The following is a 21,810-nucleotide window of genomic DNA, read 5'->3' as shown; positions in this document are numbered from 1 at the left end:
CGAAATAACAACCACTGGTTTTAGAGTCATGAAATTTGGCATAGTTGTTATAATATTACGTCAATGAAAACCACGATGTGATATTAGGGAATTCCCACGAGAATCTAATAAAATCCCAGAATTTCAATTCAACTGCTGTATCTAATGATTTACGCGTGTAAGGCCGCGGGTAAACGCTAGTGTAAAATATAGCGCGAAATTGCTGGAATGGGAATACCGACGCCAAGAATATTGATCAATCAGTTCAATATTATTATGTTTACTGTGCAATAACGTAGGTATACTTGGAAATATTAGCTTTATTGGTTTCTGTAGCGCCGGCTCTAGTTTTTGATCGAGACAAAGCGAGAATGTCATATCAATGACATCAATGTTGATTGTAGTAGGTACAGTCGAACAAATAACCCAGGGTGGAACCTTTTAATAATCAATTTCACTATCTAGACAAAAAGTATGAGATGTCGACCTGACATTAGTAGTACAAAGGGTCATGATTCATGATTCAATTTGTCGACTGTGCAACAGAATATTTTTTTCCACAGATTGATCAACGATTCGTGCCACCGCCAACTAAAAGCTATCACCAAAATTTGCTTTGGCACCTGAATTGCGCACCCCTTTGTAACCTGGCATCTAAAGCGGCTGCTCCTCTCGTTCTGCCCTAGGGCGGGCCCTGCGGCTGGTATCTCTCGCCACTACTTTCTTATGTACTACTTAAAGCGCGCAGGACGAGACTCTACCCGCTCTATCCCAGCGCTTATCGTGTCCCACATAGAGCGTCCGCCCATTCGCTCAATCCCTTAGCCGGCCATGTACTGCCCCTCACCACCACTTGCCACCATACATATAGAGCCACTACTCTATTTGCTCTACCCCAAGGCCAGCCTGTCTATCTGCAGGTAGGTAACCTTCTTATGGCACAACCGCTAAACTAACCTTCAAGAAGTGAATTTTGCTGAGAAATTTATTAGTATTTTGCTAAACAAAGTTGTCATGAGCGGCAAGACTAACCACAACATTGTGAAACTGACAGATTAGATTAGAGGGAAGCTTAGGGTCAGTCCGTACATACCTATTACTCGTATAGATAAACGTGAAAACATGTTTTTAGCTTGAACGGGTTACTGATAAATCTTATACGCATGCAAGGGGAATCGTTGTTGCATTTCTTGAGCGAAATTTTATCAGAAAAACACTATGCTTTAAAGTTCTGTGTAGGAAGGTGATGAAATATTACAATAAATAACTAGGCTAAAGCGACCTCTATTATAGATGTCCCCAAGGCGAGCATGTAGGCCCTTTCCAAACCGAATAGGCCGGTTCTCGAACTCTAGCATAACGTTGGTTTTGAGTTGAAGTTTTGAACTGTCCGAGTAGCTGCGGGTGGATGACGTCACGTAGACACTATATTGTGACGTAGAGTTAATTTAATTCCTGTTGCGAACCTCAGTTGGCTGGCTCCCTCGCTCCCGCTCGGGCCGACGGACGGACTCAGTTCAGTAATGATCGTGTGCTCGCGGTAGAGTCACGCGTTTTGTACAAAAATATCGAATCAGGTCGTTCACCGGCATCAATGTTTATTCACCAAATAACCAACAATCGGACGTTTTTGTATTCGGAAAAGCTTAAATAACGTTATATATGTAGGTATGATTATACAAGTGGATGTAGGGTTGTGCTCCAGTCGAACAATACATTGTTAAATGCTATCGGTTTTAGTGAACATAAAGTTAAGCGAATTGTGTTTACCCTTAACATTAATGTTTTTAACTGTCAAATGTGTTGGTTTTACTTAACGTAATTGTTATTTATATTAGTGTTTTGAGATATGTCTTGGTCCTTATGATTTGAAAATAGATCTACACTATGCTAAAGTTTCTCTAGTGTTCACTTAACAACAGGTTGCCCACATGCTTGTTTGACTTTCCTGTTTTTTAAAAAAATGTAACTAATTATCTGTAAAATAACTTGATTGCAAGAGCTTAATTTTTTATACTTAGCCATAAAGAGTTATTTGCTCTTATGCAAAGTTACAATTATAAATACATACCTACAGTTTAGTAGCTCCAAAGATAAAACACACAATTTGTTAATATTGTACCTACCCAACAAAAGAAATATACATTTCTATTCGTAGACAAAACATTGTACGATAATTCTACTATTACATATTACGAAAGCTTGTGAATATATTTGTGCGTGTGTTTATTATTAGTCTTTCGCGTTCAAAAGGCTGGACGGATTTGGATGAAATTTGGTGCATAGATAGCTAGATCTCGGGAATAAAGGGTTCGTGGCCTTTAGGCGTCACATGATAATAGTTTTAGTGTTATTAGTCTTATCGTTGTTGGTTTTAATCCTTAGTAGCTTTTCCCGAAAATATGACGCTAACATGTACGCGTGTACTCTATGCCATAATATTTAATGAATGATGGGTGATTTGGTGTGAGTTGTGAACCAAATAAGGTATGGTTAGAACAACTGATTGTCCCGTCACACTTTGGTTTTTAAAACAATCGACATGTTAAGTCTTAATGAGAGACTCATTAATTTATACAAAGGAAGATAAATAGTAGTACTTATATATTTTTATTGGTCAGTGTGTTTAAAAAGTAAAGTTATTAAAGCAAGTAAAGTCACTCATATAGTATTGTGTATCAGACCATAAATTGAATCTGAAATTATGAAACTGTATTAGTTAGAATTAGTATCTAACTTAGAAAGGTTGAGAAATCGCTGAAATTGTTTATCCAGTTATTGTAAATATCCAGCAGGAGAACACAACATTTCTAAATCTGTACTACGTGAAGGAGTAGGTAATAAACACAGGAAAGCAAGCAATACACACACAAAGTTCAATATCTCAAAAACGGCTGAACTGATTTTGATAAAACATGTCTAAAAACCATCGCTAGAAAACCAGCTTTCAAAAAAAAAAACCGCATTCAAATCAGTTCACCCATTTATTTAACCTTTTAACCGCCAATACGTTTTCATTCGTACCTACGTGCCCGTATCGCCACGTAACCTACACCAAAACTATATGACATTTTGTCTTAATTATAAGACTGCGGCGAAATGAGCTGGATAATTTTTGTCTTATAATTCAGACAATGGCGGTTAAAGAGCTACAGTGCCACAGACAGACATACAGACACACATAGCGTGCGTCGGGGGTTAATGATAGCGTAATAGTTTTTTTTAACCATGGTGGCCTAGTGGTTTGACCTATCGCCTCTCAGCAGAGGATCGTGGGTTCAAAACCCTTGAAATTCACGTGCGTAATTAGTAGTATAGTAGCTTTTCGGTGAAGGAAAACATCGCGAGGAAACAGCACCAATGTGAAACAATTCAATGGTGTGTGTGAAGTTCCCAATCCGCAGTGGGCACGCGTGGGAACCACGGTCCGAGCCCTCTCATTCCGAGAGGAGGCCTGTGCCCAGCAGTGGGACGAATATAGGCTGGGATGATGATGATGATGATGAGATTTTACCCGCGTCTTCGCACGCGTAAACTTTTAGACCTGGCAATTGAATTGAAATTTCCGGGAATTTCCAAAAGTTAGATTGTAGGTTTCACTTACGTTGCATATGTATTTACAAATAACTATACAAAATTCAAGACTACCTACATACCAAATTCCAGCTACCTACGTACCAAATTTCATGGCTCTAAGCCCAGTGGTTGTTATTTCGAGATTTTATCCCTAGATATCCCGTGGAGTATCGGGTCAAAAAGTCGCTTATGTGTTATTCCAGACGTCCAGCTACCTACATACCAAATTTCATGACTCTAAGCCCAGCGGTTATTATTTCGAGATTTTATCCCTATATCGTGAGAATATAGGGATAAAAAGTAGCCTATGTGTTATTACAGAGGTCCAGCTACCTACATACTAAATTTTATGGCTCTAAGCCCAGCTGTGGTAATTTCGAGATTTTATCCCTATCCCGTGGGAATATCGGGATAAAAAGTATCCAGTTATAAACTAACTTTTCGCCAAATTTCATCCAAATTCGTCCAGCCGTTTCTGCGTGAAGAAGTAACAAACATACTTACTCACTCACTCACAAACTTTCACATTTATAATATTAGTAGGATTAATTTATTTCAATTTTAACCTACCTAATTGACCTTACTTTATAATAAATATTTAGGTACCAAAATTAGGCATAACTTTAGTAAGCAAAACCAATATATTATGATAATTCAATATTAGACAATCCAATGTTAGTTAAAACGTTATTCGGCTACATGATGATTAGTTAAAATGAGAATGGACAAAGTGAGTTTTCGATAAAATAATATTCGGCAAAACAAGAGTTATGCAAATGATATTAGTTAAAACGTTATTCGGCTATATGATGATTAGTTAAAATAAGAATCGACAAAGTGAATTTTCGATAAAATAATATTCGACAAAACAAGAGTTATGCAAATGATCATTTCGTAAAAATGAAAATTAGACAAAATAAAAATTATGAATAATGAAATTATACAAACTGACTTTAGACAAACTATTCATTATAGTAAAAGTTGTTAGACAAAGTGAAATTAGGCAAAACATTTTTAGACAAGTCAAGGGAATACTTTATTATTATTGTTACATTTTTGTGTAATATTATATTTTTTGTATTTGTTTTTTTAATTGGATTTTTTGTACTGATTTGTGGTGTGCAATAAATAATATTATTTGTATTGTAAATTAAGTTCTATATTGTTACAGAAGCACAAAATACGAGTTCAGTCATAGAAATAGGCATCAACAAATAGGCAATAATTTAATTGCTTAGTCAACAAAAATGAAGGATAAAATGAAGAAGCACAATGCCCGGATGGTGCAGTACTTAGTCACATTATCTGGTAAGCTCTAAGTTAAAGACAATCATTTATTAAATAATAATTGAATAATTATTGAACAATTTATCGAATGATTCAACCCAGCGAGTTTCATAATTCATGTTAAAATATAGGTAGATGTAGAACAATAAAACTCGAATTATATTAAGTTCAAGTTTTCCTGGTTAAAAAAACGAGATTGATATAAATAAACCGAGTTTTACGTCAGAGCGAGATATTTTTATTTATTTAATAATAAGTTATCTGCCCAATTAGGCCGGCATAAAAAAACTGGCTAGCGACACTTTGACTCTAATAAAAGCAAAGTTCAATATTACGCATAAGGATCACTCAACGGAAAAAAAACTTGTTTTTGAGAATCCTATCGAACGATCTCACACTGGGATAGACTAGAAAAAAAGATTCAAGTGTGTTTATGAGAGGTACCTACTTCATCTTAAGTCTACTACTTTTAAACGAGAATTTTAGTATACTTACCTATTTATTTATTTAGGTATCTAGGGTATCTCGGAAACGGCTAAGAATTTTGAAAAAAAAAATATTTGTGGGGGTTTTCCAGGGCAAACAATCGAGTGACTAGTCTAGTCTTAATCTCCGGGAAAACGCATGGTTTCGAGTTATAAACCTCCTAGGGAAGCTCGGATGCCCTGTGCCCTATTTCACGAAGCTACAAGTTACAATTTACTAGCGGTAGCCTTTGTTTAACAGGATGCATTCAAAAGAGACTACCGCTTGTAAATTTTGATTTGTAGCTAGAAATGGGCACTGGTATTAACTTATATTGTACCTACTAACAATCCCTAAGCTAATCCGCCGCAGACGGCCTGATCTGATAGGTGGAAATCTCAAAACTATAAGGGTCTCTTGTTACTAGAAACCGGCGAGACGGACTCGTACCTAGACACAAGGGGCTTTGTGGCATTGTCCAACGTGTTCTCTAGCCGCTGGACTATCTAGTCCACTAAAACCAACATACTCCTGGAGAGTGTTTTCTCTGCTGTGGTGTTCTTCACGCAGTACCTAGTTATTTGTTACTGTATTTATTACATTATTTGTTACTTTTCTAATTATAGTGTCTTTTGCGTCGCTCACTATGGGGGTATCGTCAGCCTGGCCTACCCCCGTTCTACCGAAGTTTCGAAATAACGAGACTGCAATTAAGATAAATGAGGTAAGTGTGTGAGGTGCGTGTCTTTGAAATTCGTTTAGAATGATAAAGTCTACAACAGAGATTAATAAAAAACAGAACGAATTCGGATGAATTTTCCCGCAAACGCTCCGCCTTCGGTTGTGGAATACCCTAACAAAGTTTTCTCGTGGGACTACAGTGTGTGGTCTCTCAAGAAGTGTACAAGGAGTGTACAGGTTTTAAAGGGTCAGTGTCGGTAGAAAAGATGCAATGCACTATTTACAATTTATTTACAATTAGATATTTTATACAAGCAATAAAAATCAACGCGCCATTGTATGAGGCTTTTTGCTCTTTAGGCGATCGGACAGCTCTGTTGATTTTCGGTTGCCGCAAACATCTGCTGCATCGCGCAGGCGCGGACTTAGTAGTGGCGGTCGAGCATCCGCCACATGTTCCCCCTGGCCATACCGTAACTACGGTCGAAGTCTGCTGGGGAACCTCACGAGCCTTCCGCTTCTTGTCCGCGTCTGAACCTGCGTTACTATTACTATCTATAGTGTCAGGCAGTTTCGGCGACACTTCACGCATAATGTAAGCAGGCTTGAGTCTATCGACGGTCACGTTGTTGATCTTCCCTTGATGTCGATAGAGTAGTACTTAGGCTGTCGTTTGACGACTCTGTACGGGCCTTCGTAAGGTATTCTAGTGATCTGCGGACGCGATCGACTCGGAGAAAAAATGGGAACAGGTCTCTAATCCTCGTGGGATGTAGAATGGTGAAGATGAGTATGCCACGATGCAGGTCTTGGAGTAAGTTTCGCCATGTGCGAGCGAAGGCGTGTGGCGTATTCTGTAATATCTGCCACTTTGTAGTCAGGTAAAGGTGAGAGGAACTGGCCGGGTAAACGAAGCGTCTCGCCATAGACGAGCTCTGCCGGGTAGCTTGTAAGTCTTCCTTAACGGCGCTCCGAATACCAAGCAGGATGAGGGGAAGAGCTTCAGTCCACGTGGATGATGAGGAATGGCACATGATGGCAGATTTGAGCTGGCGATGGAGTCTCTCTATGATGCCGTTGCAGCAGGATGATAAGCAGTGGTGCAGAGGTGGTGTGCACCGACCATCGTGGTCAGAGCCTTGAAGAGCTGACTCTCGAACTGGCGGCCACGGTCTGTAGTCACGCGTAGAGGACATCCGAATCTGGCAAACCAGCCAGACACAAGAGCAGAAGCGCAGGTTTCAGCAGTGATATCTCTGAGTGGAAACACCTCAGGCCATCGTGTGAATCTATCGATGACGGTGAGGCAATATCTGTAATCAGAAGATGGGGTTAAGGGTCCTACGAGGTCGAGATGGATATGAGCGAACCTCGAGGATGGAGTGGTGAAAGTGGAAAGTGGTGAAATGGTATGACGAGTGATTTTGCTCTGTTGACATTTCAAACAGTGTTTAGCCCACTCTCTACAGTCTCGGCGAATCCCTGGCCAAACAATCTTTCTGAGACCAGTCGCGCGGTAGCTGTGCATCCTGGATGATGAAGTTGGTGAAGCTGGTCGAAAACTTGCTTCCGGAATTCTGGAGTGACATAAGGACGAGGTTGTCCAGTAGAAGTGTCGCAAAAGATGGATATGGTAGAGTCAAGCGTAGGCATCTTGCTTAGCTTGAGTGAGGAGCCGTGGAGGATCAGGTCTTGCAGCTCTGGATCAGCTTCCTGAGATTGTGCAAGGGCCTGGTAGTCAAAAGGAACGGCGATTTCCTCGATGCGAGACAAGGCGTCAGCGACAACGTTGAGAGTTCCAGGTAAGTACCTTAGGTCCGTAGTAAATTGCGAGATAAAGTCAAGGTATCTGAATTGCCTTGGTGAACATTTATCTCGGTTGGTGGAGAAAGCGAAGGTAAGTGGTTTGTGGTCAGTATACACTATAAAGTCTCTGGCTTCGACCATATGCCTGAAGTACCTGATGGCCTCGTACACTGCTAGGAGTTCTCGGTCGTACGGGCTGTACTTCTTCTGTGGCTTGGTAAGTTTGTGTGAGTAGAATGCCAAAGGTTGCCAGGTGTTGTCAACGGATTGATGAAGAACGGCGCCGAGAGAAGTGTCAGACGCGTCGGTGAAGATGGCGAGCTGAGCAGAAGGATCCGGGTGAGCCAAAAGTGTTACTTTAGACAGTGATGATTTGCAGTCTTCAAAGGCTTGAAGCAGTTCTGAAGTCATGCTGACTGGGTGAGATCCTTTGATCTTCGGTCCTGACAAACAAGAGTGAAGCGGTGCCTGTACTTGGGCAGCGTTTGGTATGAAGCGACGGTAGAAATTGATCATACCAAGGAATCTTCTGAGCTCCTTGACGGTTTTCGGAACGGCGTAGTCCTTGATGGCTTGCACTTTAGATTCCAAAGGCTTGGTTCCTGAAGCTGTCACACGGTAGCCCAGAAAGGTGACTTCCGGTTGGCCAAACAAACACTTGGAGGTGTTGATCCATACGCCGTACTGCGTCAAACGCTCAAACAGCTGGCGAAGGTGGGCTTTATGCTGTTCCAGGGACGAGGAAAAAACCAAGATATCATCCAGGTAGCCGTAGCAGAAATCCAGACCGAGCAAAACCTCATCAATGAACCTCTGAAAGGTCTGCGCCGCGTTCCTTAATCCGAACGTCATAAACGGGAACTCGAACAATCCGAACGGTGTAATAATCGCAGTCTTGGGGATGTCTTCAGGGTTAACAGCTATCTGGTTGTATGCCTTGACCAGGTCAATGGTTGAAAAGATGGTGCAACCTGAGAGTTGGTAGGAGAAGTCGTGAATATGACGTATGGGGTAGCGATCAGGAATGGTTCTAGCGTTGAGGGCTCTGTAATCACCGCAAGGTCTCCAGGAGTCGTCCTTCTTCTTCACCAGGTGGAGAGCACTAGCCCATGGACTCTCTGATCGTCGAGCTATACCAGATGCTAGCATATCCTCAAACTCTTTTCTAGCGGCTTGCATGCGCATAGGGTCAAGGCGGCGAGGCTTGCAGGATACTGGTGGTCCAGGTGTGGTCTTGATGAAGTGCAGAGTATTGTGCTTCGATGGAGAGTGTCTACCAGGTGGTCTGGTAAGCGCAGGGTACTCACGTAAGATGTCATCGAATTCAGTTTCACCTGTGACGATTTTGACAGAATCTATATTTTCCGACGACATATAGCGTACCGCGTCTACTGACGATTTGGTAAGATTATCAAGTAGACGATGGTTCTTGCAGTCAACAAGTAGGTCGTAAAAAGCTAGAAAATCGACTCCTATTATGGGTTTTGACACGTCGGCAATGGTGAATCTCCACGTAAATGCTCTTCGTAATCCCAAGTTGACTGTTATTGTTGTCTGTCCGTAAGTATGGATGACGGTATTGTTAGCAGCAACAAGGTCAAACTTGGACCGGTGACATGGCGTCTTGATAGCTGATCGAGGGAAAACGCATAAATCCGAACCTGTGTCTACGAGGTATCTTATTTTGCTGTGAAGATCGGTTATAAAAAGACGGCCAGACGGTGAGGGGCAGTCGTTGGCCGCTATTTCCGACCGCCCGGGAAGTTTTCCGCGTTGTAGTTGCACGGCTGTCTGCATTTGCGCGCTTTTTCATTAAAGTTGTAGTGGTAGAAGCAATGCGGGTGATTAGGCGGCGGCTGGGGCATCCTCGAACGGGAGCGGCTGCTGTACCTTCTTGACGACGACGCCGAGCGTGAGCGAGAGTGTGTGCGTCCTCTTCGGTAGTTACTCGTCAACAAAGCAACTTGCCTGGTAAGTTCACTGACTTGCTGCATCAAGGCATCAGAAGGCGAGGCAGACGCGAAGGAAACTTGTGGTACTGGTGCGTAGTTGACAGCGGAGCCTGAGGTAGTTGCCACATGGGGAGTCTGGGGAGCAAGCTCAAACACCCTATCGGCTAAATCCGCAAGTTTCTCTAGAGGTTGGTCCGACTGCGACGCAAGTATAGTTTGCACATTATGCGGCAAACGGTCGATCCATATTGTCTTGAGCAGATCGGACGTCGCAGCGGTACCGGCTAAGTTTTGTAAATGCCGTAGAAATTGCGACGGGCTGCGGTCGCCAAGCTCTTCATGAACGAGAAGTTGCCGGGTACGTTTTTCCTGAGACGCCGAGAGGCGTTTAATTAATTCAGTTTTAATTTTTATGTACTTATCGGCAGCGGGAGGGTTAGTTATAATATCCTTTACTTCGAGTGCATAACGCGCCTCTAGCTGGCCGGCGACGTAATAGAATTTCGTTTCGTCAACCGTTATTTTCGATAGTTGAAATTGCGCCTCTATCTGCGCGAACCAAAGCGCCGGCTCGTCCGCGTTGAACGGCGGCACGCGGACACCAACACGACATACCTGCCCATCGGCTGTGGAGGCATCAGCGAAGTCTTCGTGTAAATTTTCTCGCGACATTTTACTTCTTGTTCAGTCGGCGGTCACCACTGTGGTAAAAGGTTGTCGTGTCGGTAGAAAAGATGCAATGCACTATTTACAGTTTATTTACAATTAGATATATGTACAACAAATAAAATATTTAACACAAATTTGTATGAGGCTTTTTCTCTTGCTAGGCGATCGGACAGCTCTGTTGATTTTCGGTTGCCGCACAACCGTCTGCTGCATCGCGCAGGCGCGCGGACTTAGGTAGTGGCGGTCGAGCAGGCCGCCACAAGGTTTTAAAGGGTCAGCAGGCGGACTGTATGATTTTTTATACGTACTATAAACAAAGCTTTACAACTATTAGGTAGGTTTTAGTTCCGTACGTTTCGAACTCATCAATCAACGCGCCATTGTTGTGTAGTTGGGTTTGTGCGATTTGTGCGTGTTCATACAGTGTGGATTTGGAGGAGCTGCATGAACAAACATAAACATACATAAACGTAGCTATGAAGGTCGCCGGTGAGCAAAGTTGTAGTTCATTGATATGGATCTCCGCGATGTAACGCCTGATTCCATAAATTTACTTACAGCTTATAAATTATAATAAGTATAGGCCACAAGACACACAGCTCACGGGAACATTGTGTACATAGCGTACATAGCAAGCGCCCTGGTCTTGAGTCTTCTGTAATAATAATAATAAATCTATTTATTTCGGGCAACTTGGCCCATACAATAAATACCTTACAGACTAACATACATAAATTATACTCAGCGGCACATAATTTAGCCGCTTCCGCTCAGTTTATAATCAATAATATTTAAATAGTACATTGATAACCAAGGGTGGAAAGTGACCCATTTCACCCGAGATATTTCTGACGCTCGAACGAAGTGAGAGCGTCAATAGTTCGAGGGGTAATAGGTAATTCCACCCGAGTTAGACACTCTACTTTTTATTTCGACTGTAAGGAAAGTAAAATACTACAAAAAATTATGTAAATAATAAATTGAATTTACTAGAGATGAAAACGCAATTTTCCACCCGGCTATAGCTACCCATGAAAATAAAACTTTCCGAACAGGAGAGATGAAAACTAATTTGGTGACAAAACGGCGTGACCCCGTTGGGTTACCGACCATCCCCGACGTCGCAATCATCTACACATACTTGCGTAGGAAAGCGTCCAGCAGGGGCGTGCATTGAGGGTAGGCAGCGCTAGTGTTACCTGGGCCAATCAACTATTTTTTCCACACTTTGGGCATCTCCTGCGTTACCAAAATTGTCTCTGGCGTTACCAAAAAAATCGTACTTCCAACAAGATATTTCACGGTTTAATAGGTTGAACTTACCATCTATTAAATTACAGAAAAAACATGTTTACTTACAAAAATCTGCAATTGTTTGAAAAATGTCGCGGACAGAATAGTGTGGGTAAAAAAGTTGATTGGCCCACCTAACCTGATAGAGCGCTGCTGCAGGCGCTAGCCAACTAGCAGCTGCCTACCCTGGAATGCACGCCAATGATGATGACGATGTCCATGTTTGTTTCCAGGATGAGGTAGCGTGGATGATGGCAATGTCAGCACCAGGGTTTGCTGCTGGCAGCTTGGTGACGCGCTTCGTGGCGGATCGGCTCGGTCGGCGCGCTACGGTATTAACCAGCGCCGTGCCTTTTGCGGTTGGATCGGTAAGTGCTGTGGCTAAAAGATAATACGTTCAGTCAAGGAAACTGATGGGCTACTTCGAAGTTCAAAAATCTAAGTTCGTATAGTGCCGTACCGCTCACTCTCGTATTAAATACAATTAGCGTAAGCGGGACGGTGCTATACGATATTTTGTTTGATTTACGTGGGCTGGTGGGACTCTCTTACAGTTTTTAGGTTACCTAGTAGAAGTTCAAGACGTCTAAAAAATAATCGAAAATGTCATCAAATTCTACAGACAATTCATAACGAAAATTAGGCGGTTGAAACGCTCGAATAATGACCAGAGAAGAACCTTTGTGCTACTAGTGTCATTCCCGGGTTCCCTTTATCTTGCATAATATCGATTCTCCGAAATTCACTTCGCATAACCGGTGCCACACAATTTTTTTTAGCCGAATGATACTTTTGCATCATCATATACTTTGCATAATTATCAGTTCAAATAGTCATTTCTCAGAATATTAAATGGCAGAACACTGTTATCGCCTAATATACTTCTGCAGAATATTAAATAGCAGAACAATAGTATCACCGATTTTTATATGGCATAATGGCATAGCGATATACTAGTTTGGACAATACAATAGTATTTACACGGAATTTCAAATAGTGCTGACCTTAACATGGCATAATGATACTGGTTAAAGGAACGAACAGCTACCATAAAAATGGGTTAAGGTTAAATTAAGGCCGGCAAAGTAAGCGTGGTGTGCCAGCAGCAGGCGTAGCGCCAGAACAGAACAGCAGCTACATAGGTTTACTATCCTTTGGCAAACAACGTTTAACAAATGATCATTTCACAAACAACGTTTCACAAACTATTCATTTCACAACCACTTCATACCACAAACTGCTCATTTCGCAAATAATCATTTGATAAATATACTTTTAACTCAGAAATCTGTATCGTACTGTATCTGTACTCGGCTACGCCTCGTTTCATAAACCCACACTCGTGTTTTAAGGACCCCTATTACGATACAGTTGCGTAAAATACTATAAATTGGTAGGATTTGGTTCTTGTGGCTGGTTTTTGTTTCGCATTCCTTAAGGTCGCAGTTCTATCTAACCTAACCTAACCAACTATAGGAAAACAAAAGTATGAGATGCCAACATGACATTAGTAGCACAAAAGTTTCAACCTGGGGCATGATTCAATTTGTTCGACTGTACTGACAGTAGTCAGTTTTTTCTATGGGTCGCAGTTCTAACCTAACCTACTTAACCTACTCTACTGGCAGCAGTTCGTTTTTATTAGGGTCGCAGTTCTAACCTAACCTGACCAACTTTACTGGCAGAAGTTGGTTTTTCTTAGGGTCTCTGTTCTAACCCAACCTTTTTTAACCAAACTGTCTTACTCTCCACGCTGTAACACAACAGTGTTAGCACTGCTGCTTCACGGCATGATTAGCGAGCAAGATGGTGGTGGTGGTAGCAATCCGGGCGGCCCTTGCACAAGGTCCTACCACCTGCAAACACCTGCACCTACTTTGTATATCTTGTTTGACGAATAAAATTTACAATTTCATTAAAATAATCATTTTATGATTATAGTCTTTTATACTTATGCAAAGTAATGTTATGCTAATTCAATTTATGCTAACTTACCGTTATGCCAATCCATGCGCATTTACATTATGCGCATTCAGTTATGCGTAATAACGTTTATGTCAATTTCAATTAGGACAATTAATTTATGCGAATTAATATAGAGCCCAAAAAACACTTCCCTATTTTGTCTTTTTCTGTTGCAGTTAGTGGTTTCATTCGCTCTGAAGCCATGGCTTTTGTACTTAACAAGATTCCTCTGGGGCATTGGAACAGGAATGGCTTCTACGGTAAGCATTTTTTGGAGATTCAAAATAGATAATATAAAAAAATTACTAAAAGTAGTTACCTACATGTAAACTTTTGGCTGCGTTTCTATATACTAGTGATGTGCGAGGGTTCGTTGCAAGGAATGTGTTATCATGAACCAATAGAAACGTTGCATACCCATCCTCGTTCAGCGCAGCTCTAGTGAAAACATCTATGTGGAATGGAAACGCACCTTAGGGCGCAATGGCACGGGGCCATTTCTAGATTTAATCTTAGGGAATTAGTTTTTTTGAAGTTTAATTTCTTATTTTTTTATTTAATGTAATATTTTTGTGTATTTACTCTCGTTCACCTTAGGTTTGATAATTCCCCGTGCTGTACACAGACTTCCTCTCAGATTGATAGGGCTAGGGCCGTATAGTTCCCACGCAGGCCCAGTGTGGATTGGAAACTTCACAAACACTATTGAATTGCTTCGCAGATTCGTATAGGTTTCCGCACGATGTTTCCTTCGCCGTCAAATTATTAAACTTGTAAAATTTGCCAGTCATATTAATAAGTTCGATATCCCTGGTATGGGCCTCAATTGGCCGGTTTTATCTTTGTGGTTTGCTCTATTTTAACGTTGTAACCACAAGCTCTACCCGCAATTAAAATCTTTTTCCAGTAAGCCATCATTACAATGATTATTAAGGAAGTTTACTCTGACATTTATTGTAACAAGCTTGTACAGCTAGTCGAGCTTCCGGTAGTTTGTCTACATTATCAATGTTTTGTGTTTTTCCTGAACCTCAATTGACAGTAAAAGCGACCAATTACATTACCAAAAATCTGATGATCTTTGTTAAGTGATCATTTAAATATAAAAAACAATATTTATTATAAATGCAAACAAAATAAAACAATAACCCTCCTTCTTCGCAGTCGGGTAAAAAATGTGGAACGCTTCACGATTTTGCGTGTCATCGTTGCGCTGGGTGCTAATCTTCTCTGTATCGTTCCAATTTTAGTATATGTACTGCCGAAGCAAGTACGTAAGTTATTTAAATTGGTTATCTGGGTGGAACAAACCGACATATGCTAGATTGTAGCATTAAACGGACCTCTGATACTAGCGCCATCTAGCAATATTTCGCTTGTCAAGAAACCTTAACTCCAATATTTTTTTCAGGTGATACCAATGTATTTAGCCGAGGTAGTGGACAAAGAAGTTCGAGCGACTCTGTCACTTTTCACGAGGGTTACTTTCAACCTGGGCAACCTTCTGGTGATGACCATAGGTGTGTTCGTGACATATGACTATCTCAACAACATGCTGCTGGTGCTGCCTATTACATACTTGATAATGTGCTACTGGATACCAGAATCACCATATTACTACTTGAAAGACGGCCGGATGGATGCGGCGAAAAAGGAGTTAATGAAAATTAGGCGCTGCAAGGAGGAAACTGTGAGTTCTCATAAAATTCATTCATTGCAATTGAGTTCGAAGAGCGTTATCACACTGCCGAGATTGAAAGCGAAGTGAGTGCGCAACTGTATCACGTATGTACCAGGGTAGAAGCTGTTCATAATCTATTTAGCTATGATTTCTTTGGCAAATGTATGGGATGACTACATGACATTAGTAGCACAAACCTTCTACCCTGGTACGTTTTGTTTCCTCGATTGTATAACATTTAGGACGCCATAATACCTATGTTAGCTTGAACTTGGCTTGACACTCTAGGTACCGCGTGTCTAGATTGTTCCTACAGTCGCGGCGAAATCGCACTCGCTTCACTTTCGCCTCGCCGATAAATCGGCAGTGTGATGACGCTCTAATCCAGAACTGTAGAATGTCACAATTCGGTAGTACCTAGTTAAAATCATTGGTTGTCTTTGTTACTAGACTCCGCACTTCGCAGTGTTGTGTGCGGGTTTCCCGCTACTTTGTCTGCTAAGAATTCATTTATCGCACGCCCTCGGGAACTATGTCACTTTATTTCATAGATTTTGCTAAATTACTATACAAAGCTATGTATCCTTTTTGAAGCACGATCTCTGCAAAAACTCATTTTGAGCAATACTTACCAAATTGAGTAGCGCTTCATAACTGACTGAGTAGAGAATGTAAATAGGTATGTATGTGACTTTTTAGCCAGTTACACGCCACGCGTTTTTAGCTGTTGTGACATTTTTATTCCTCTTATTAATATAAATTAAGTTTACTATGTATGGTACCGAGAATAGGCAAAATAAACCATTTTTATCACTCTTTTGTAGGAGTTTTTGCACATCTGGATTGCACATGTTGACTTAAATATTTCCTGAACAGTCCTGCCGGGGTTGCGCGTTAAATTATTGCAGACAATGAGTCGAAATAAAGACATGCCCTTTTTTTAACGGCTAAAAGCATTTCTCTACTCGATTGTTCTGTCCAAAAAAATACAACTACTTACCTACGAATGGCCCCAACAGTTAACGAACGCCATTAAAGTTTGCGCAATACAAGACAAACATTGCTCACCACAAATCATTACAAAAATGTTTTTAATGCAAAAGTAAAATAGCTAGAGGGACATAACACATAATGTTGACAACTTTCAGAACAAATAGATATGTACAAAGGCAGATTTGTATCCGTTTATGCGTTACTAACCTTAAAAACAATCGAGAAATAAGGCAAATGTACCTTACAGTGGCCTTTATTGACCCCGATAACCTTTTGTGGGCATATTCTAGGCGTTTCAATTAAACACAGTTAAACATGCCATGACAAAGTGCCTACCTGTAAATTAAACTGCCTTATGCGTCCATCATGATCATATCCTTCATGAACCCCTTCTGGGCCATTGGCTGGGTCTAGGATAAGCAATAGATATTTTTCTAAACTCATTAATTTTAATGAAATTCATTCCTAATTTTCTCCGTCAGTAGAGGAGATTTTTTTATTTGATTAATATTATATTACAATAAATAAGTTTCAGTGTTTTATTTGCGAAAAAATAGCTAGAATTTGACCATGTAGCCTCCCTGGCTATAAAACTGGATCAACACGTGGTCGTAAGCGCAACCATTCGAAACAAAAGAAAAACGCAGTCGCGGTTAATGTCAAGTAGAAATTAATCAACGCTATAGCAGCTAATTTCCAGATTAAGTAGCTTCATGTCCTCGCAGTACTCAGATGCACCTGAGACGCGACATTTACGAGTATTTATATCGATGGTCGTCACACTAGGTATCTCTTTTATTTTCATCTCGTAAGATAGCAAATAAATAACGCGTGATGCATTGTACTTTCATAACCACTCCAGCTGCAAGCAATTCCATACAATCTGCTCTATTAGGCATGACTGTCTATTAGATTTACTAAATTTAAGTATTTAGTTGTTATATTATGTTCAACTGTTGAGAGCGACAATTACTTGTGATCGCACTATACTAAGTACATTTTTTTTCTAAAACCGGAGAGAAAAAAACAAGCATACTTATTCGTTTTTACTGTTTCTTCTAGATGAGAAATTTGCAAGTGATGCATAATCAATCAGCGGGATTGCTCGAATTGCCTGGCTTTCAGTACAGAGATGAACTCTATCTACTTATGAACTACGTTTTTTATCTTCCAAGCAAGAAAATTTGAAGCTTATAAAATTGTCTTCCATATTGATATTGCAGGAGTTGGAGGATGAGCTCAAGCGCCTGCAGAAAGATGTATCCAGCGAGATGCGACGCTCAAGCTCCGTCAAAGAACTGTTCACCGGGAAACAGTACCGGAGAGCAATCATCATTGCTGCAGGTGAATAATGCCACCTATAATAATAATATTCGTTTCACCTCATGATTTTGCTTGTCTTTACAGAGTTTTGTATAATAACCTCTTAAAAAAGATACAAGGTAAACAATGTAAAATAAATTCATAAAGATTTTTTTAGTACCTACCTAGGTAAAGATTTTATTTTTTTGATTTTTTTAGTATTCTATTTTGTAATGAACAAATATGAACAAAAACATTTAAACAACTTGCTCCATTTACATTCTTCATTTACAAACAAATGTTTTTTGTTAATTTTTATGTGAGTCAACAAAATGCTTAATGTAGTTAGTGTGAAAATTTAAAGACTCTTTAAAATCTGTGTGAGAGACGGACGGATACGAGAATAATAATTGTTAAATTATTAATCCTGAAGCACGGTAGTTAACCGTCATCTATAGACTTTCAGAATCTATGTAAACTGGCCACAACTACAAATGGGCAAAATTTCAATCGAGCCTATTTGTTACACGATTCACTACTAACATTTGAATATTTTGAACATCTAGCTACTATATAATTAGAAACAATGGTGGAACTAGAAAGTTTACCCGTTGAACCGTTTAATGCACTGGTTTTTAACCCCGACGACGATAGAAAGAGGGTGTTTATAAGTTTGACCGCTATGTGTGTCTGTCTGTCTGTCTGTGGCACCGTAGCTCTTAAACGGATGGACCGATCTGAATGCAGTTTTTTTATTTAATAGCAGCTTTTCTAGTGATGGTTCTTAGCCATGTTTTATCAAAATCGGTTCAGCCGTTTTTGTGGTATTGAACTTTGAAGTGACAAAGTCGGGGTTTTCCAACTTTTTGTTGGTTAGGTTATATATACGACTGTTTGAGACTCACCTTATTCATAATGATTTCAGGTCTGAAATTAACGCAGACGATGACCGGCGTGATGACGATTCGGGGATACTTGGGCAGAATCAACGAGCAGAGCAAATCCACCTTGGAGCTCAAGACTGTGTTACTTGTGTTTGGTGTAGTCCAGTTTGGTGTAGGCAAGTATTACTCGAGGGTGAATATAATAGAACGTTTTCATCGCACCGTTACATCATTAGCTTTCCCGCTTATTATCATAGCAAAAAAAAAAATCGAAAGAACTTTTATCAGATGTCTAAGCTCTTGTGAGACATATTTGAAAAAAAAAAAACGAAATTAAACAGATTTTCAGGAATGAGAAAGATCTTCCGAAAAGATTAGAAGACTAGTCGGACCGTTCGGTTCTGTGTGAATTCAACCGTTTAATTTTATAGTTTTTTCAAGCATCAGTATTGTCTTTGGGTTTTATAAAAGTAACAATGGATTTATTCATGACTTTCTAATATTTTCAAAATTATCTTCACGTTTCAACCACATTGCAGCTGGTATTGCGGCGGGGGTAGGTGGTCTACTCGACACCACGGCCGCTGCAATGTGGTCGAGACGTCGAGATAATTTTGGCAATATTAACTTAAAAATACGATCGGTTCTAAAAAGTAGCGAGGAATTTTCATTTATACATCAACGGAGTCTATAGTTATAATCAAAAACAAGCCTGGTTCCATCGTTGCAAAAATATGTGGCGCTATCTTTTGACGAATGACTGAACTATCTCGAATGACACGGAGCTCCATCAGCTTGTGTATTTAGTATTTAGGCGCTATACACGTACTTTACTTATCCTCTTCTTTTACAAGTAGTCGCTGAAAAATACGCAGAATAAAAACATCAAAATACCTGTGAGGATTATTATTTCATTATATATTTTTATTCATAATTAACTTTCCTTTTTTTCAGGTATAATGTCTTCAATAATAGCAGACCGCGTGGGACGTCGTCCGTTGCTGTACTACTCTCTCTTCGGCAACGGGTTATGTCTAGCAATCGTTAGCGTGTATTTTTATTATCTAGAAGTCATCCAAATGGACCCGGAAGTGCTCAGTGCATACTGCTACGTACCTTTCGGTGCTATAATAGGGGCTAACGTCATAGCCACTCTGGGATACAACTCTATAATAATGGTTATACCAGCTGAGATTTTCCCTATGAACGTGAAAGCTGTTGCCTTGACGTCACTGAGCATGTTTGGGGGTCTGATAGGCTTCGGTATGGGGAAAGGCTACCAGGAAATTGTAAACTTGGCGGGGTTACTCGGAGCCTTTTCTGTTTTTACTGGTTTTTCAGTAGCAGGGGCTCTGTTCGTCATGTATTATGTACCTGAAACAAAGGGGAAAAGTTTAAAAGAAATACAGATTATTTTACAAGGTGATATTTATAATGAGGCTGAGAATGATACGTTAAATCAAGTAAAAGAATCTGAAGTTAATGAAGTAGTTGAAAATAATGAGTTAAAAGAAGTAAATCTTAGTTTAAATAACGTTAAGGTTTGATTGTTTTTGTTTACACCAGAAAAGGGCGAATGAAATAAAAATAGTACTTTATTCAATTGTTAAATAATAGGGCTTCTTAAAGTCGAGTACACCGTGATGGCCGCGTGGCTTAAATAAGGTACGAGACTGTCAGACCCAATTATGTACCTACCTTATTCTTGTAAGACAATACTTTTTCTACGAGTAAAATACTGATATTAATTAAATTTTAAAATCGAACTTTGAAATGAATATACCTTTTGCTCATATTAAAATGAAATGAAATAATTAATTTCAGGACTACAGTTTGTTTAAGTAGGTAAGTAAATTTTTCTGAAGTTAGTTTTCAGGTTTCCAATAAATATTTTAGCAATTTTATAATTTTCTGTGAAGTTTACTGGATAAGGCCTTTACCGGCTCAGATTTTACCGACGTGGAAATACCGATCCTGTTTTTTGTGTACACGTACACTAAACCCCATGTCACGAAATATCACCCGGTATGAAAAATCCGACTTGATAATTACCGACTAGATAATTGGTTGACAAAGGCAGGGTAGTACCAACACTGGATTTACCGTATGCCAACACCGACCCTATTTTTCGTGTTCCCCGAAGATTAATATATTTACTTTAGCCAATTCGATACCGTAAACTGCTTCAACTTTGCCCTCTGGCCCAACATTGCCTGATTTGATTTAGAGTCGATAACTTAGCATCTTATATGGTTTAAACTTTTTTATCTACACGGGAATTATTATTACGAGGGGATAAAAGTTTAAAAACCTAAAGGGTGCTAAGGTATCGACTCTAAATCGAATCATGCAATGTTGGGGCCAGAGGGCAAAGTTGAAGCAGTTTACGGTAGCTTTCCTTTTCAGAACTCGTAATTAGGTATCTATATATTATTTTAATTGGTTCCGTACGTTACAGGCGAAGTAATTCTTGTCAAACATTGTATATTTTTAAATAAACACATTTTTTTTACTTACATTTTTTGAATAGTAGCGTAGATATTAACAACTTAATCCATCTAACGGTAGTGTTAACCGATATAGGATTGGCTTTCGATTATCATGCCGGTACCTAATATTCATACTAGTTAGGTTCATACTTCATACTGCGTGACCGGTATTTATTGCGCTGTGTTTGGGCTTCCAATATCACGTCGGCATTATCCAGCTGGTCAAGACACGTTGGTTTTGTGTGCTAGTCAATTTAAATTTTTACTTATTTCACAATAAAAGCAGATCTCTGTAGTAGGTACGTATATATTTTTAAGACTTTGTGGTGTATATATTTGTGATCAGATCACCTGAAGATTTAACACCAACGGACAATGAAAATACTATCTAATCTATCTACATTAAATGGGGAAGTATCTGAATATCGAAAATTAATATATTATATCTAATGTTAAAAAGTCGACGGTCAAAATCTCGAAAGTAATAGGTTAGGTTAGGTTCGATATTTTTATTTTAACTATCGATATTTCAATGTTCGATTTCAAATACGTGCCCACATTAAATTTATTGGTACTTACTATTGATACCTACTTAACCTTTCACAGAAAAACAAATAGTGACTTTGCCTTGCCTGACAATCATCACAAACCCATTCCTCGCAACACGTCCTCGCACATCTTTGGTTTAAATGTAGCCTAAAACATAAATTTAGCTATTAGGTTATATACATTTTAATCAATATAGGAGAGATACTTAAAAAGTATATTTTTTAAAGTTAATGCAGAGT

At 39.7% G+C, this 21,810-nt stretch overlaps 1 protein-coding gene and 1 non-coding gene across 9 annotated transcripts; one reads left to right on the top strand and one right to left on the bottom strand.

Annotated features, from left to right (window-relative positions):
* Positions 1–1,463: 1,463 nt before the first annotated feature.
* LOC141428943 (trehalose transporter 1-like protein) lies at positions 1,464–21,045 on the top strand. Of its 8 annotated transcripts, none has more exons than XR_012451485.1 (10): positions 1,464–1,643; positions 4,727–4,863; positions 5,934–6,031; positions 11,942–12,076; positions 13,850–13,933; positions 15,085–15,363; positions 17,571–17,691; positions 18,575–18,709; positions 19,488–20,708; positions 20,927–21,045. XR_012451485.1 is itself a non-coding variant. In XM_074089021.1 (9 exons), exons 2-9 carry the CDS (start codon positions 4,803–4,805, stop codon positions 20,078–20,080), a joined length of 1,506 nt encoding a protein of 501 aa, XP_073945122.1. In that variant the 5' UTR covers positions 1,464–1,643; positions 4,727–4,802; the 3' UTR covers positions 20,081–20,768. The 8 variants fall into 8 exon arrangements, 1 of the variants encoding a protein (XP_073945122.1); XR_012451486.1 differs by having other exon boundaries at positions 1,464–1,647; XR_012451489.1 differs by lacking the exon at positions 1,464–1,643 and adding an exon at positions 1,687–1,729.
* Positions 14,845–14,947, bottom strand: LOC141429321 (U6 spliceosomal RNA). The gene has a single exon (XR_012451518.1). It is a non-coding gene; the product is annotated as a U6 spliceosomal RNA (small nuclear RNA).
* Positions 21,046–21,810: the final 765 nt, after the last annotated feature.

The sequence above is a fragment of the Choristoneura fumiferana genome, chromosome 6 (assembly GCF_025370935.1).
Source record: "Choristoneura fumiferana chromosome 6, NRCan_CFum_1, whole genome shotgun sequence".
Classification (NCBI taxonomy): domain Eukaryota; kingdom Metazoa; phylum Arthropoda; class Insecta; order Lepidoptera; family Tortricidae; genus Choristoneura; species Choristoneura fumiferana.
Note: the sequence above shows the minus strand (reverse complement) of the source record. Positions and strands in the feature narration are given on the sequence as shown.

What these genes read in the sequence shown, in the direction of transcription:
- LOC141428943 (XM_074089021.1), top strand. Translation starts at nt 4,803, where the DNA reads ATGAAGGATAAAATGAAGAAGCACAATGCCCGGATGGTGCAGTACTTA. An exon ending in GAACAGGAATGGCTTCTACG is followed by an intron (nt 13,934 to 15,084) that starts GTAAGCATTTTT and finishes TATTTTTTTCAG; the next exon opens with GTGATACCAATGTATTTAGC. An exon ending in AGCAATCATCATTGCTGCAG is followed by an intron (nt 17,692 to 18,574) that starts GTGAATAATGCC and finishes TAATGATTTCAG; the next exon opens with GTCTGAAATTAACGCAGACG.